Source organism: Oncorhynchus nerka, linkage group LG4, assembly GCF_034236695.1.
Source record: "Oncorhynchus nerka isolate Pitt River linkage group LG4, Oner_Uvic_2.0, whole genome shotgun sequence".
NCBI classification, from domain to species: Eukaryota; Metazoa; Chordata; class Actinopteri; order Salmoniformes; family Salmonidae; genus Oncorhynchus; species Oncorhynchus nerka.
The window spans coordinates 92,705,582-92,720,618 of NC_088399.1; the positions used below are offsets into that span (position 1 = coordinate 92,705,582).

Below are 15,037 nucleotides of genomic sequence, written 5' to 3' on the forward strand. Positions count from 1 at the left end.
CCCATGTTTTAAGTAGGCCTACTCTTATAAATGTTCATAAATCTATTCTTCTGATTTTAGATAATGTTGCGCAAACATGCTAATGTAGGCCAGGATTTGTACCAGGTTGGATTAGCTAGCTACATTTGCATTGACCAAACCAGCTAATCAGGGATTAGCATTAGCGGCTAACAATATTTATTTTAGCCAGAACTTCATAAGAGAAGACAAACTAGCTATTGGCAAACAGACAATTACACTAGTTTATATAAGGGGGGAGGGGTACTGGGAATAAGTGTTGCTGAGAAGCACCCTAATTGTCTAATTTAGCCCATTGTAGGGCATGGGAATTGTTCTGATCAGCTATTGTGAAAGATTAAACCACTAACTAAATCTGAATACAAAATGACAGCCTAAACCTGCCCTGCTTTACACAACCCAAAATATTGTCCCCCAATAGAATCCATTACACATTTGGTTTGATGCGGTTACCAAAAATCTTGCCGAATGCTGCCTTAGTTTTCAAACCGTGAGAAACAATCTGTGGTGTGAAATGCGAGTTGGTGTCACTCGGTATCCCAGACAGGCAGTGTTGCTGCTTGAGGTGGGCTAGCGATAATGTTAGATTCATATTTGTGCAAAACCAGACATGAAACAAAATGGCTGAAACACTGCGGCATCTATTTAGCTATAAATCACAACTCTCATGGCCCACTTGATTTCTGACTATTTTTATGAAATGCTCTCACTGTAGCGCGCAGTGTGAACACCTGCCAACGTGGCTGGTGAATTAGATGTTCTTACCTGACAGTCTGCCTGTTTTTTGGTGGTTTTATGTTTTTTTTTTTTTGTCCATATCTTTATAGCTTTTGGTAAACTATTTAGCAGTCTTACATGAGATGTTAATTAAGCATATCCAGTAGTTTTACCTAAAGATTACAGTTGCCATTGATAACCTTCCCTTAATGATTTGCAATGTTTCAGGCAACTGTTTTTTAAGGGAGATGTGGAATTATTCCATATGCCCTTTGTAATGGTACTAATTGCTGCAATTTTACTTGCAGGTTTGCAATGTTGAGGTATTGCCCTGCCGAGACATGACACCAGGATCACTTGAGGACATTGACAAGGTCAGTCAGTACAAAAGATAGACTGTTCTGTCTTGTAGCTATGCTGTGGCTTTTATGTGATGAATATACTAGAGTCCCTGATTTCCTATGAGTCCTCTTTCACAGTGCACTGACACTGATTGTAATTTGTCATAAATTGTTCATATGCTACGTGATTGTAACGTTGTGAAAATGTTTCTTAGGACTTGAGGATGATGCCATGCCGATGCTTGTTGAAGAGCTTCCGCCGTGAAAAGAGCTGCTCCGCCAGGAGACATTTCATTGTGTGGACTGTATCCATGGCTGTATTTTGTGCCAATGGCAAATTAACTTTGATTTGATCTCCCAAAGTCGCCAAGAGTCAAGTCATGTAGGTGGTATTCCTCTTGGCGTTGTCCTTGGACTCCCTTCTACTACAGTCCCCCCCCCCCAAGTAAAGTACTTTGACAACTGCTGATGTAAAAAAAAATGTTTTTGATAATGAACTTTTAAATTACCACCAATAAAAAGTAATTTGTTTACAGCATTTGAATAAAGAATGAATGGTCATCCTTGCACTATTTTGTGAGGGCATGGTTGTGTGTTGCACTTACAAATTGTCAAGTTAATAGGTATATTTTACCAACAAGTGGGGGGGTTACATGTACAAAGGAATACATAGAGATTTCCACCCTCAGTCCCCATCTGCCTACATCCCGTTTCCTTCATATGTGGGAGCTGCAGTCGGGCGAAGTTACGAAACTTGTTTTGGCGTACATGAAATTACATGCTTTGCGCTTCTTAATGATCGTTGCTTGAATCTCACGAGATTAGTGCTGGCAGGCAGCAATGCTGTGATTCATTTTTGTTGTCACAATCACCTACGTTTGAACGAGTCGTTACAGTTCCTATTAGACGTTATAACTAGACTTATCAACAGCGAGAATGAACGGTACTAGTCAAGTAACAAATGTGCTCGACTGGTGGTCTCGGAAGTGACCTTATGAATATGCAACCCGTGTTACATTATATTTTAATTCAAAGGTTGCTTTCTAAGTGGTTTTGAGGACAACATTATGTTTGAGCGTTTCACATAAAGACACTGCAGATATATGGATATATGGAACACGTGTATTAGGTTCCTACCAGCTTTAAGTTGTGTCCTCCTCCCAGAGCGCTAAGAACCTTGGCGTGATCCTGGACAACACCCTGTCGTTCTCAACTAACATCAAGGCGGTGGCCCGTTCCTGTAGGTTCATGCTCTACAACATCCGCAGAGTACGACCCTGCCTCACACAGGAAGCGGCGCAGGTCCTAATCCAGGCACTTGTCATCTCCCGTCTGGATTACTGCAACTCGCTGTTGGCTGGGCTCCCTGCCTGTGCCATTAAACCCCTACAACTCATCCAGAACGCCGCAGCCCGTCTGGTGTTCAACCTTCCCAAGTTCTCTCACGTCACCCCGCTCCTCCGCTCCCTCCACTGGCTTCCAGTTGAAGCTCGCATCCGCTACAAGACCATGGTGCTTGCCTACGGAGCTGTGAGGGGAACGGCACCTCAGTACCTCCAGGCTCTGATCAGGCCCTACACCCAAACAAGGGCACTGCGTTCATCCACCTCTGGCCTGCTCGCCTCCCTACCACTGAGGAAGTACAGTTCCCGCTCAGCCCAGTCAAAACTGTTCGCTGCTCTGGCCCCCCAATGGTGGAACAAACTCCCTCACGACGCCAGGACAGCGGAGTCAATCACCACCTTCCGGAGACACCTGAAACCCCACCTCTTTAAGGAATACCTAGGATAGGATAAAGTAATCCCTCTCACCCCCTCCCCTGAAAAGATTTAGATGCACTACTGTTCCACTGGAGGTCATAAGGTGAATGCACCAATTTGTAAGTCGCTCTGGATAAGAGCGTCTGCTAAATGACTTAAATGTAAATGTTAAGGAATAGCCCTTACTATAGAACTGGTTTTCACACAAGGTATTTAAGGAATAGCCCTTACTATAGACTGGTTTTCACACAAGGTATTTAAGGAATAGCCCTTACTATAGACTGGTCTTCACACAAGGTATTTAAGGAATAGCCCTTACTATAGACTGGTTTTCACACAAGGTACAGTAGACGCCATTTAAGCAGAGGATATAATGTGCTCGCACTAAACCATATTGAAACATGAGCAATCAACCGCCCGTGTCTTTTGTTCCTGTCATCTCGGAAGTACGTAAACTGTTTCCGGTTTCAGGTGCGTTCTATTGTAACTAGCTAGGTTTGCACATAACCAGTATGCGACTTTTCCCCGTTTCGACGTTAAAGGTTTCCTAGACACTTAGCTAATGTCATATGAACACCTGTAAACTATCCCAGTCGATTTGTTGGATGATTCCACGACGTTAAGATACACATTTGAATTGTCAAGCGAACGAAAGCATTTTATACGTGGTGGTCTTTGCTAACTAGGCTAGCCTCAAACTGTCTAAAAGAGACCAAGGTGAGTGTCGCTTTTCCAACTCACGACTTGATTTAAGTGACAACTGAATACCTTAATTTAACAAGACTAGTTGTCAAACTTTTGCCAGAATTTTTTTTTGTGTGTGCGCAGACATTAACTCTATACCAGGCTAGTGTCAGGAAAAAGTAGTAAGTTATAGTAGTTAGTTGGTTAGCGGTGAATTTGTGAACGAATTTAGCTAACTAATTATCTTAGGAAGAGCTATAACATTTATCGACTCATATTGTAATGTTTCCCCTCCCCAGACCAAGAAGTGGAAAAGAGACTACACACAGTTAAATTTGAAAATGAAATATATGTTCTGCTTTTCGTTAGGCTGAGGAACTCCAGAAAAACATTCATTGTCAAGAGTTGGAGGATTTGCTTGTTGCATTCCTCGACTAAACAATAGTCTTTACCCTGCAATGTTAGCTGGCCATGTACTTTTAGAAAGAACCGTAACATATTATACATACTTGGCTAAGTATATTTCTGTAGACTAGGCCTACCAAACTAGCCATTAGCTAATGTCCGTAATTCGTCCGGATATTAGGGATTCTAAACTATTTCTATCACTTCAAAACCAAAGGTAATCTTTTGGTATGGTTTATTTGTTTGACGTTAGTGTTATAAGAGTAAAATTAGGTGAAGAGAGGTGAAAGTCTTGGGGACGACATGTAGCTAGTGAGTACCCTCATTGGAATTTTCCCTTGGGCGTTGGTGGTTGGTTTCGATTTAACACCATTAGGTGTGTCGTGTGACTCGTCCTGTGGTACACACTTTCCCTCATCATTCCCAGTGATCTCACGGCAAGGAGAGTTAATTTGACTTATCTAATGCACTATAGGCTATAGTCTAACAAAACCTCCTACAAAATCTTAAAAGGGAAATAAATCATATAAAGTTAAACCCATTATTGCGTTCTCAATAACTCATTGCAGTCTCTAAGTCCTTTAGTCCTTCTAAAATCCAGACAGAATTAAGGGCGCTAAACTAAGGGAACTGACATGACAGCTGTAGTAGGAAGAGTTTGGGGGTGGGTGCGTCCAGTTATCTCCTACCGGCCCTGGGGCAGCAAAGCAGGACCTGACAAAACCACGAGGGACAAGCCAGTGACTGAAGAGCAGCAGACGAGAGGCAGCTGGGGCTTCTTGGGGGGGTTAACAACCTGGGTTTGGGGAGCCGGACAGAAAAGACAAACAAGTGAACAAACATTGATCGAAGAGTACTGGGAAGCAAGTGAGGAGAAAATCCAGTCCAGGGAAGTTGAAGAGCTGGGTACGGGAAAGCAGGAGGCTGAGGGGAAAGCAGAACATGGTGACTCCAGATGGTGGAATAAGATTCTGCCACCCTCACACTTATTCTGGCCGAGAACAGCTGAACCTGGTGGGTTAAGTCAGAGGAAATGTGTCGGTGCAGGATGGGACTCTGACAAAGATGGGGAGTATTCTGACTATGGAACCCCTCCACCGTCTCCCACACCTAGCTCCTCATCAGCCTTCCGGTTCTTTGCACTCGCCTGGAATGGGGTGATAGTTCCGGAACACTATGAGATCTGCTTCAACCTCCTTCGTCACCTGTTTGACCTGTTGGTGGTGGGCTTCCTGTGGACTGTGTCCCCCCCTACCAAGTTGGTCCTGGAGGTTCTAGGGGTCCAAGGAGGACTGAAGTTGTGGCTCCATGGAATGGCCATGTTTTCTGTCTCCACTGTTGGAATGGCGGGATTGCTTTGGTTGGTCCAAGAGTATCTTCTACAGTTTGCTCTGTTGTATGGCATCGTGCAAGCACTGGTCATCTCTGTCAGCATCCAGCAGAGTGTGATCCTAGGAGAGGGGGATGAGGAGTATGAAAAGGAGGTGGAGGACGTGGAAGTGAGAGACGATGAGGAAGTTACAGAGATGTACTTGACTACAAAGGAAAGATGATCCTTGAATGAAAGTTTGTTTTGGTAAGTTCTGTCAGTCTCTTCTCCCTCTTTCTCTCTGTTGGATTTTCTGGTCTCTCACTGTCCTGATGTACACTGTTTTCCTGACTGTACTACAGCCTAAATGTACCTAGCATGTACAAGGACTCTACTCCTAACCTCATGATTGTATTTGTCTTTTGTTGTTCATCACTCATTATACACCTGTTTGTTGTAGTTCATATTAAGCAAGGGAGAAAAAAGCTTGTGCTTATACACTGAACTAAAATATAAACACAACATGTAAAGTGTTGGTCCCATGTTTCATGAGATGAAATAAAAGATCCCAGAAATGTTGCATATGCACAAAATGCTTATTTCTCATATTTTGTGTACAGATTTGTTTTCATCCCTGTTAGTGAGCCTTTCTCTTTTGCCAAGATAATCCACCTGACAGACAAGAAGCTGATTAAACAGCATGATCATTACACAGGTCCACCTTGTGCTGGGGACAATAAAAGGCCACTCTAAAATGTGCTGTTTTGTAGCACAACATAATGCCACGGATGTCAAGTTTTCGGGGATCATGCAATTGGCATGCTGACTGCAGGAATGTCCATCAGAGCTGTTGCCACAGAATTTAATGTTAATTTCTCTACCATAAGCTGCCTCCAATGTCATTTTAGAGAATTTGGTAGTATGTCCAACCAGCCTCACAACTGCAGACCAGGACCTCCACATCTCTATCTTTATTAAAGCCCTTTTGTGGGGAAAGACTCATTGTGATTGGCTGGCCACGCCCCTTCCCAGTCATGTGAAATCCATAGATTTGGGCTTCATACATTTATTTCAATTGACTGGTTTCCTTATATCAGCTGTAATTCAGCAACATCTTTGAAATTGTTGCATTTATATTTTTGTTCAGTATAGAACAGTGATGTAGTTTCATGAGTTTATATTATTGTGGTTTTCATGGTTATTCAACTGTACAGACTATGCAGACTGTGCTTGTCTAGGTTGGCAATGTTCCCACTGCCACAAACACCTCTGCTTGGAGCTATTTTAATCTACAGCCAACCACAAACTGCTCTGCTTGGAGCTATTTTAATCTACAGCCAACCACAAACTGCTCTGCTTGGAGCTATTTTAATCTACAGCCAACCACAAACTGCTCTGCTTGGAGCTATTTTAATCTACAGCCAACCACAAACTGCTCTGCTTGGAGCTATTTTAATCTTGAAACCAGAGGGAAAAAGAACTGACATTCTCCAAGTGGTGTGAAACCAGCTTGAAATAATGAGAAAGGCTTTTTTTTTTTTGGAATGCATATCATTACAGTTTACATAGAGAGAGCAGTATGATGTATGAAGAAAGGATGGGATTTTATTTGCCTGAAGGGGTGCTGCAATAACAGCCACAAGCAGCAACAAGCAGGCCAAAATAACAGCAGCAACAGCAGGCCAAAATAACAGCAGCAACAGCAGGCCAAAATAACAGCAGCAACAGCAGGCCAAAATAACAGCAGGCCAGAATAACAGCAGCAACAGCAGGCCACTGGTTTTTGTCCTGCTGTTGTCATCCTGACTTTCCCATGTGATTTTTGTCATGGTTAACTTGAGGCTATTTAAAGCATTTGAACCACAAACTGTTTACTGATGAGCTTTTATTTCTTCCACAGACAATCATCTGACATGGAGGGGAGAGGGATGTTTCGAAAGCCTGACATGCAGGGATTGAGGGAAGTTGTTTCGAGAGCCTACCAATGCAAAGACGAAGACCCATGAAAAGAGCTGAGCCCAGCTGATACTGCAATGAGGAACAGTAGAGGCTGGAGGACTTTAGGCTAACTCTTCACTACTGTGATATTCAGTGGCGCTGAAGCAAAGCACATCACTACAATCTTGGTCATCTAGGGCCCAGTGATACCACTGTTGTCATCTAGGGCCCAGTGATACCACTGTTGTCGTCTAGGCCCAGTGATACCACTGTTGTCGTCTAGGGCCCAGTGATACCACTGTTGTCGTCTAGGGCCCAGTGATACCACTGTTGTCGTCTAGGGCCCAGTGATACCACTTGTCGTCTAGGGCCCAGTGATACCACTTGTCGTCTAGGGCCCAGTGATACCACTGTTGTCGTCTAGGGCCCATTGATACCACTTGTCGTCTAGGGCCCAGTGATACCACTTGTCGTCTAGGGCCCAGTGATACCACTGTTGTCGTCTAGGGCCCAGTGATACCACTTGTCGTCTTAGCACAGTTCTATTGTTACAGAATCCTGTTTCCCTCTAGTTAGACTTTTTTTACATTCATTTTGTTTTGTTCAGACAAACTTTTGAATATCTACTTGACAGATACCAGCACCTTTTTTCCCCCCAGGTTTCTTTCAAATCTTATTCCAAGCAGATTGTGTTGTTGTTTAGTTTTGGGACATAAGGTTTATTTGTCTTGTATTTAATTTACTGTGCCATTCATTATATTATCCCTGTCTTTCTCCATCATAATCAGTGTTAATTGCATTGTAAGTAAACTACACATTGAACATGTATTTATCTGTTTTGTCACACGTATCTTCCTGTTTGAAAGGTACGCTACAGTCTTAGAAACACAACCGTTTAAAATATATATATATATTTATCTTTACAATTGACCTTACAATTGTCCAGTTTTGCACAATCACGTACAAACCAACAGTGATGCTCAGGAACACTAATTCTACCTGCAAGATTTTTGTCTCGGCATGTCACAATCTGTAGTAGGCGTGTGTAAGAAGAGGATTCTAACCAGTGGAGTCTGGTGGGAGGAGCTGTAGGAGGGCGGGCTCATTGAAACGGAATAAATGGAACATATAGAAACCACGTTTGACTCCATTCCACAATTCCATTTCAGCCATTACAATGAGCCCGTTCTCCTAGAGCTCCTCCCACTGGTTCTCACCCACAATGCCCCTGTATTCTAAAAGCTTTGAAGAACATTTCTAGTTTCTACAATGGCCTTTCCCAGATATTTTTGTATTTGTAGCATAACATACAGCTATCACAACTTCACAGTGATGCAGAAAGTTATATGATATATATACTCGTGTGCTGATAATGGGACCTGTAAACAGTGATACCACATCAGTGATTCCTCTTTGCCTTTTATCTCTTGTGTTTAAATGTCATGTTTTGACTTGTTACTCCACGTGTTGTTGACAAAGAAAGATGTCGTCGTCCCCCCCAAAGACAAGTGCTGGATCACTGTCAAAATGACAAGGCAGCAACACTTCAACATGAAAACCCCACCAGGGCCACAGTTCAGTTGATCAAACGTTGCAGATAGAAATGTGACGAATAGAGCCGCCAAGGACTCCTTGTTCTACGTTTCAGAGAGGCGTGTTTGTTCTACATGTATTTGTATCGTAACGTTCCACGACGGGTCATTCTGAATGCATCCCATGTCAACGTTGTGTTTTGTAAAGGGAACGGATGTGTAATGTAAACCACGTGTTGAGAAAATCAACTTTGGGCCTGATACTGTCCTAGATGTCTATACCCATTACTGTACTGTATACTGACTCAGCCTGAAATATTTCCACTGGGTAAATAAATAAAGATGTGGCATTTTTTTTTTTTTAAAGGTTGCAATTGCTGAATCTCAGAATTGATTTCATTGGCTATGCCATGTGTGTGCTAATTTAGCTTTTAATACGCATGGTACTCATTACATAACACATTTGTAACTATAGGGATCTCCTATCTAATAACAAGGTGTACGTCCCAAAAGACACCCTATTATCTATATAGTAGTACCAGAGACCTGGTCAAAAGTAGTGCACAATAGGGAATATGGTGCTATTTGGGATACACTATAGGGAATAGGGTGCTATTTGGGATACACTATAGGGAATAAATACGGTGCTATTTGGGATACACTATAGGGAATAGGGTGCTATTTGGGATACACTATTGGGAAAACGGTGCTATTTGGGATACACTATAGGGAATACGGTGTTATTTGGGATACACTATTGGGAAAACGGTGCTATTTGGGATACACTATAGGGAATACGGTGCTATTTGGGATGCACTATAGGGAATACGGTGCTATTTGGGATAAAATATAGGGCATACGGTGCTATTTGAGATACACTATAGGGCATACAGTGTTATTTGGGATACACTATAGGGAATACGGTGCTATTTGGGATACACTATAGGGCATACGGTGCTATTTGGGATACACTATAGGGAATACGGTGCTATTTGGGATACACTATAGGGAATACGGTGCTATTTGGGATGCATCCAAGGCCATGTGTCAGGTATTGGGATGCATCCAAGGCCATGTGTCAGGTATTGGGAGCGCTGTGTCAATAGGATTCATACTTTTAGCAGCAGGACAGAGAAACACCAGACTAACCTCACTGATGCCATCAGAACAGGTCCCTGAATGTGACCTGATTATATTACTTATTTTTACTACTGTCTCCATGGCCACCAACCACTAATTCAGTCTTCCTCTGTGTTGACCTACTTTGTGAACTACAGTGAGATGAAGTAACTAAGGTACAGCACTGGAAACCTGAACTATCTTGTAGGTGGGGTTGATGGGAGATTTATTCATTAGTGCTCACTGTAGCAAAACATTTTGCAATGAAAGTGAGCGTTTCTTACTGAACATGTTCTGGTAGTCTCTCCTTCTTTCAGCCTGTTTGCTCCCATTTGGTTCCTAGTGAATATACCCCTGGCCTGAAATATCTCAGGTGGGGTTGTTGGGAGATGGTCCACAACTAATAGAATAATAAACCCATGTTGACATTTCCATGCAGTCTTGAAGAATCAATAACATGCACAAACATCTCATGTTCATCTCATGTAAGACACTTGGACAAAGTGATTTCAACACAGTTCAAACCTTGTTTTTATTCACATTAAATCTGCTCTCATATGATTTATTTTATGTACAGAAAGGTGCTTCACCAATACAGTAACATTGTACGTGTGTATCTGTTATAGAAAATGGTGGCTTTGGTGGGATAGTGTGTAATGCTTTATACATAGAGGTTATGTTGTCACAGATCAAGCACAGTAGTAGTAGTAGTAGTATCGTGTTTGGAACAACGGAGGATGAAGCCCTACACAGTGAAATGTTGTCAGTGGAGACATGAACACAGCCCGAGTGAGCAATTCATCATGCACCTTCTCCATCTTCATTAAAATACTATCATCTCTCCCATGCCTTTAGTTGAACTGTCTGATCCGGATTACTGTATACACGGTTCTCCAATATGTTGTCGTTTAAGGGCATGTTTTGTTCATTGATTGCAGGAAATGGCAGTTACAGGTGTTCAAAGAAAAAAGGTACTCAGCAGCACCACTTAATCCCGGGGAGAACCTTGACTGTATACCATGTGTTGTCCGACTTACTATATTCTCAGTGTAGTACCGAATGTACACAGCAGCACCAAATAAATGTAATTTCTCAGTGTAGTACCGAATGTACACAGCAGCACCAAATAAATGTAATTTCTCAGTGTAGTACCGAATGTACACAGCAGCACCAAATAAATGTAATTTCTCAGTGTAGTACCGAATGTACACAGCAGCACCAAATAAATGTCATTTCTCAGTGTAGTACCGAATGTACACAGCAGCACCAAATAAATGTCATTTCTCTCATCTCATTGAAAAAATAATAATTTTCTTCTGCTGATCACAGCAGATAAAGTGCCAATAGATGCAAAAGCCTAGAATTTTCAAAGGCAACTTTCTTTCCATAAACCAATCAGCATGCAGCTTTAGTTAGTGCCAACGTTGCCCTAGTGCATTCCTTCTCAGAGGGGGATAATTAATTAAATGACCAGAAAAAGGATGTGTGATTTGTGAGCTTTTTTTTCTGATTCTTATAAGTTGACATCTCCCATCTCAAACCTCATAAATACAAAATAAATGTTTTATCCTTTCAATATCTTCTCTTGAAACATTATTAGAAAGAATGTTTGACATCTCAGAATTTAAGGCAATTTGCCACCAATTCTGTTCTTATTTGAAGTGCTGAGACTGATGTACTCCACACTCCTGAGGATTGTCTGTAAAGGATGGACAGAGTATACTGCATCAACACATTTTCACTGCACTCAACTAAAAGGTGATATGTAATGACTACAGCAATTTCACGTGAAAATAAGAATAACAAGACCAGCTTATCTCAAAACTTCTCCTTAAAACAGTGTCCCACAAAAAAACATATACAAAAATGAAAACGGTCCTAAATACTCCCCTAAACATCTTTAATGTTTACTGATAGTTTATGTAAAACAATGTGTCCATAAAACAAGAAGTGTTTTCTGTTTAAGCATTAATGGAGCTTTTTAAAACCATTACTTTGAAACAGAGATAAAAAAATAATTAAAAGCTTGCGAAACTATTCACTCCCCTTGGCATTTTTCCTATTTTGTTGCCTTACAACCTGGAATTAAACTGGATTTTTGGGGGGTTTGTATCATTTGATTTACACAACATGTCTACCACTTTAAAGATGCAACATATTTTTTGGGGCGAAACAAACAAGAAATAAGACAAAAGAAAAACTTGAGCGTGCAAAACTATTCACTCCCCAAAGTCAATACTTTGTAGAGACACCATTTGCAGCAACTACAGCTGCAAGTCTCTTGGGGTATGTCTCTATGAGCTTGGCACATCTATCCATTGGGATTTTTGCACATTCTTCCCAGGCAAAACTGGTCCAGCTCCTTCAAGTTGGTTGGATTCCGCTGGTGTACAACAATCTTTAAGTCATACCACAGATTCTCAATTGGATTGAGGTCTGGGCTTTGAATAGGCCATTCAAAAACATTTAAATGTTTCCCCTTAAACCACTCAAGTGTTGCTTTAGCAGTATGCTTAGGGTCATTGTCCTCCTGGATGGTGAACCTCCATCCCAGTCTCAAATCTCTGGAAGACTGAAACAGGTTTCCCTCAAGAATTTCCATGTATTTAGCGCCAACCATCATTTCTTAAATTCTGACCAGTTTCCCAGTCCCTGCCGATGAAAAACATCCCCACAGCATGATGCTGCCACCACCATGCTTCACTGTGGGGATGTTGTTCTCGGGGTGATGAGAGGTTTTGGGTTTACGCAAGACATAGCGTTTTCTTTGATGGCCAAAAAGCAAAATTTTTGTCTCATCTAACCAGAGTACCTTCTTCCATATGTTTGGGGAGTCTCCCACATGACTTTTGGCAAACACCAAACGTGTTTGCTTATTTTTTCTTTGAGCAATGGCTTTTTTCTTGCCACTCTTCCTTAAAGCCAAACTCTGTGGAGTGTACAGCTTAAAGTGGTCCTATGGACAGATACTCCAAACTCCGCTGTGGAGCTTTGTAGCACCTTCAGGGTTATCTTTGGTCTCTTTGTTGCCTCTGAATAATGGCCTCCTTGCCTGGTCTGTGAGTTTTGGCGCGCGGCCCTCTCTTGGCAGGTTTGTTGTGGTGCCATATTATTTCCATTTTTTAAACGATTTTAATGGTGCTTCGTAGGATGTTCAAAGTTTCTGATATTAAAAAAAAATACTTTGTTCTCCACAACTTTGTCCCTGACCTGTTTCGATCGCTCCTTGGTCTTCATGGTGCCGCTTGTTTGGTGATGTTGCAGACCTTTTAGAACAGATGTATGATCTCAGTAGATATATGACAGATCATGTGACACTTAGATTGCACACAGGTGGACTTTATTTAACTAATTATGTGACTTCTGAAGGTAATTGGTTGCACAAGATCTTATTTAAGGGCTTCATAGCAAAGGGGTGAATATATATGCACCACTTTCACATTTTTTGTTGTTGAAACAAGTAATTTTTTTCATTTCACTTCATCAATTGGGACCATTTTGTGTCTGTCCATTACATGAAATCCAAATAAAAATACATTTAAAATGTCAGGTTGTAATGGAACAAAATAGGAAAAATGCCAAGAGGGGTGAATACTTCTGACCAGGGCCGTAAATAGGGAACAGAGTGTCATTTGGGACCCAGACCTAGTGGTAGCCTGGGTACTAGACTATTTATGCACTCTACAATGTTACATAATCATATTTCCAAATCCTTGTTTGACAAGAAGGAACACTGTCTGGCACTCAGGCTAAGATACTGACACATAATTAAGTAAAATCAAGTATTACGACAAATCAATAAATAAAGATAATTATTATTTATAAAAATAAGGAAAATGATTGTACCCCTTTTTCTTATCAAACAGGCAGAAATATAGGCTCTCTCCCTCCCTCAGTTTTATCTGTCTCGTCCTTTTCCTCTCAGTACTGCAGTGACTGAACTAAATGAGAGCGTGTGTGTAGCAGTATAATGTGTCATTGTCATCGACTGAAGAATCCCTATGCTCCATTCCTCCCTCAGCACCGTTCCTAATCATTAGTGGGCATGTGATCCCCCAGAGCTTGGAGGAACCGTACTCCCCCCACCCCCTCCTCTGTGTCCATGCCTGCCGTCTTTCCCATGTCCCAGAATGCAGTGTGCACTTCCACAGCCCTCGTCATCTCCCTCACTTTCAGAGGAGGACTCCCCAAACTGTTTGGGCTTCTCGTAGACGCAGCAACCTGGGGGAGGGGTCAAGAATACTCAGTCATCAGCCACCAATAATATCTAGAACTGCAGCATGCACAGGCCTGTGTAAATAACATCACCCCCAGGTATCTATCGCAGAGAGCCAGCTGGGACGATGACAGAACAGGTGACTGCATCTGAACAGTCGGGAAACAGGTGGGAAATGGACACTCACACTTGGAGGACCTCCTTCCCAGATGCTCGTTGTCCACTGTGTCGCTGGACCACTCCACCTTCTTGTCAGTCTTTCTCTTCCTCAGCTTGATGGTCAGGCTACGTCCCTCCTGAGAGACACGCAGAGAGGAGCCGGTTTTTGAGATTCACCTTCATACACATAACAGGCATTGGGTGTTTCTCTTGTCAACAGGGCCCTGTAGCCAGTCAGCATCGTATTTACGTGTACTACTGGCAATGTACTAAACTTGACAGCTAGGCTAGATCAAGTGACGTAAGATCAAATAATTTCGTCATGATTCTATGAGCTAGCTAACGGTTATTACGGCTGTGGTGCTAATGGTAACTAGCTAACTGTAGTTAGTTAAAATACCTAGCTAACGTTAGCTCCAATCTTTGGTGCGGCCACATGATGCATATCTACCTAGTTATTATCCTTCTTCATCATATTATTCGCTAATTATAGCAGTTTATATAGCTAGCTTACCTGCTGGGGCGGTGGCGGTGTGTCAACTTGAACGGTCTCCGTTATCGTCTCGCTAGAAGTACCTGGCGCCTCCGCCATCCTGATATTAACCTGTCGGTTTTGAGCTCGCACCAGCTGTCAACAAGCGAAATGTCAACTGACGTTATTTTATGAACAACAATCACTCTGTTTCTTCAATCCGACACGTTGAGTCGAATTAATCGTGATCAACCCTGTCGAGATACTCTGACTCCTCTTTGGACGTTCGACGAGAAGATTTTTTGGGGGAAGGAATTCCCAGACGGACCACTTCCGGTTGCTCCCTGCACAAACGAGTCCGGTGGGG

The 15,037-nt window shown here is 42.1% G+C and overlaps 2 protein-coding genes across 3 annotated transcripts; one reads left to right on the forward strand and one right to left on the reverse strand.

The window, feature by feature from the left end:
• Positions 1-3,290: 3,290 nt before the first annotated feature.
• LOC115128739 (uncharacterized protein C6orf47-like) lies at positions 3,291-9,059 on the forward strand. Of its 2 annotated transcripts, XM_029658873.2 has the most exons (3): positions 3,291-3,553; positions 3,820-5,501; positions 7,135-9,059. In XM_029658873.2, the coding sequence occupies exon 2, from the start codon at positions 4,561-4,563 to the stop codon at positions 5,476-5,478; it is 918 nt and encodes a 305-aa protein (XP_029514733.1). In that variant the 5' UTR covers positions 3,291-3,553; positions 3,820-4,560; the 3' UTR covers positions 5,479-5,501; positions 7,135-9,059. The 2 variants fall into 2 exon arrangements, with proteins under 2 accessions (XP_029514733.1, XP_029514732.1); XM_029658872.2 differs by having other exon boundaries at positions 3,291-5,501.
• Positions 9,060-10,330: 1,271 nt separating this feature from the next.
• ppp1r11 (protein phosphatase 1, regulatory (inhibitor) subunit 11) lies at positions 10,331-14,976 on the reverse strand. The gene is made up of 3 exons (XM_029658877.2): positions 14,713-14,976; positions 14,227-14,335; positions 10,331-14,044 (listed from the first exon to the last, which is right to left on the reverse strand). The coding sequence occupies exons 1-3, from the start codon at positions 14,788-14,790 to the stop codon at positions 13,860-13,862; spliced, it is 372 nt and encodes a 123-aa protein (XP_029514737.1). The 5' UTR covers positions 14,791-14,976; the 3' UTR covers positions 10,331-13,859.
• Positions 14,977-15,037: the final 61 nt, after the last annotated feature.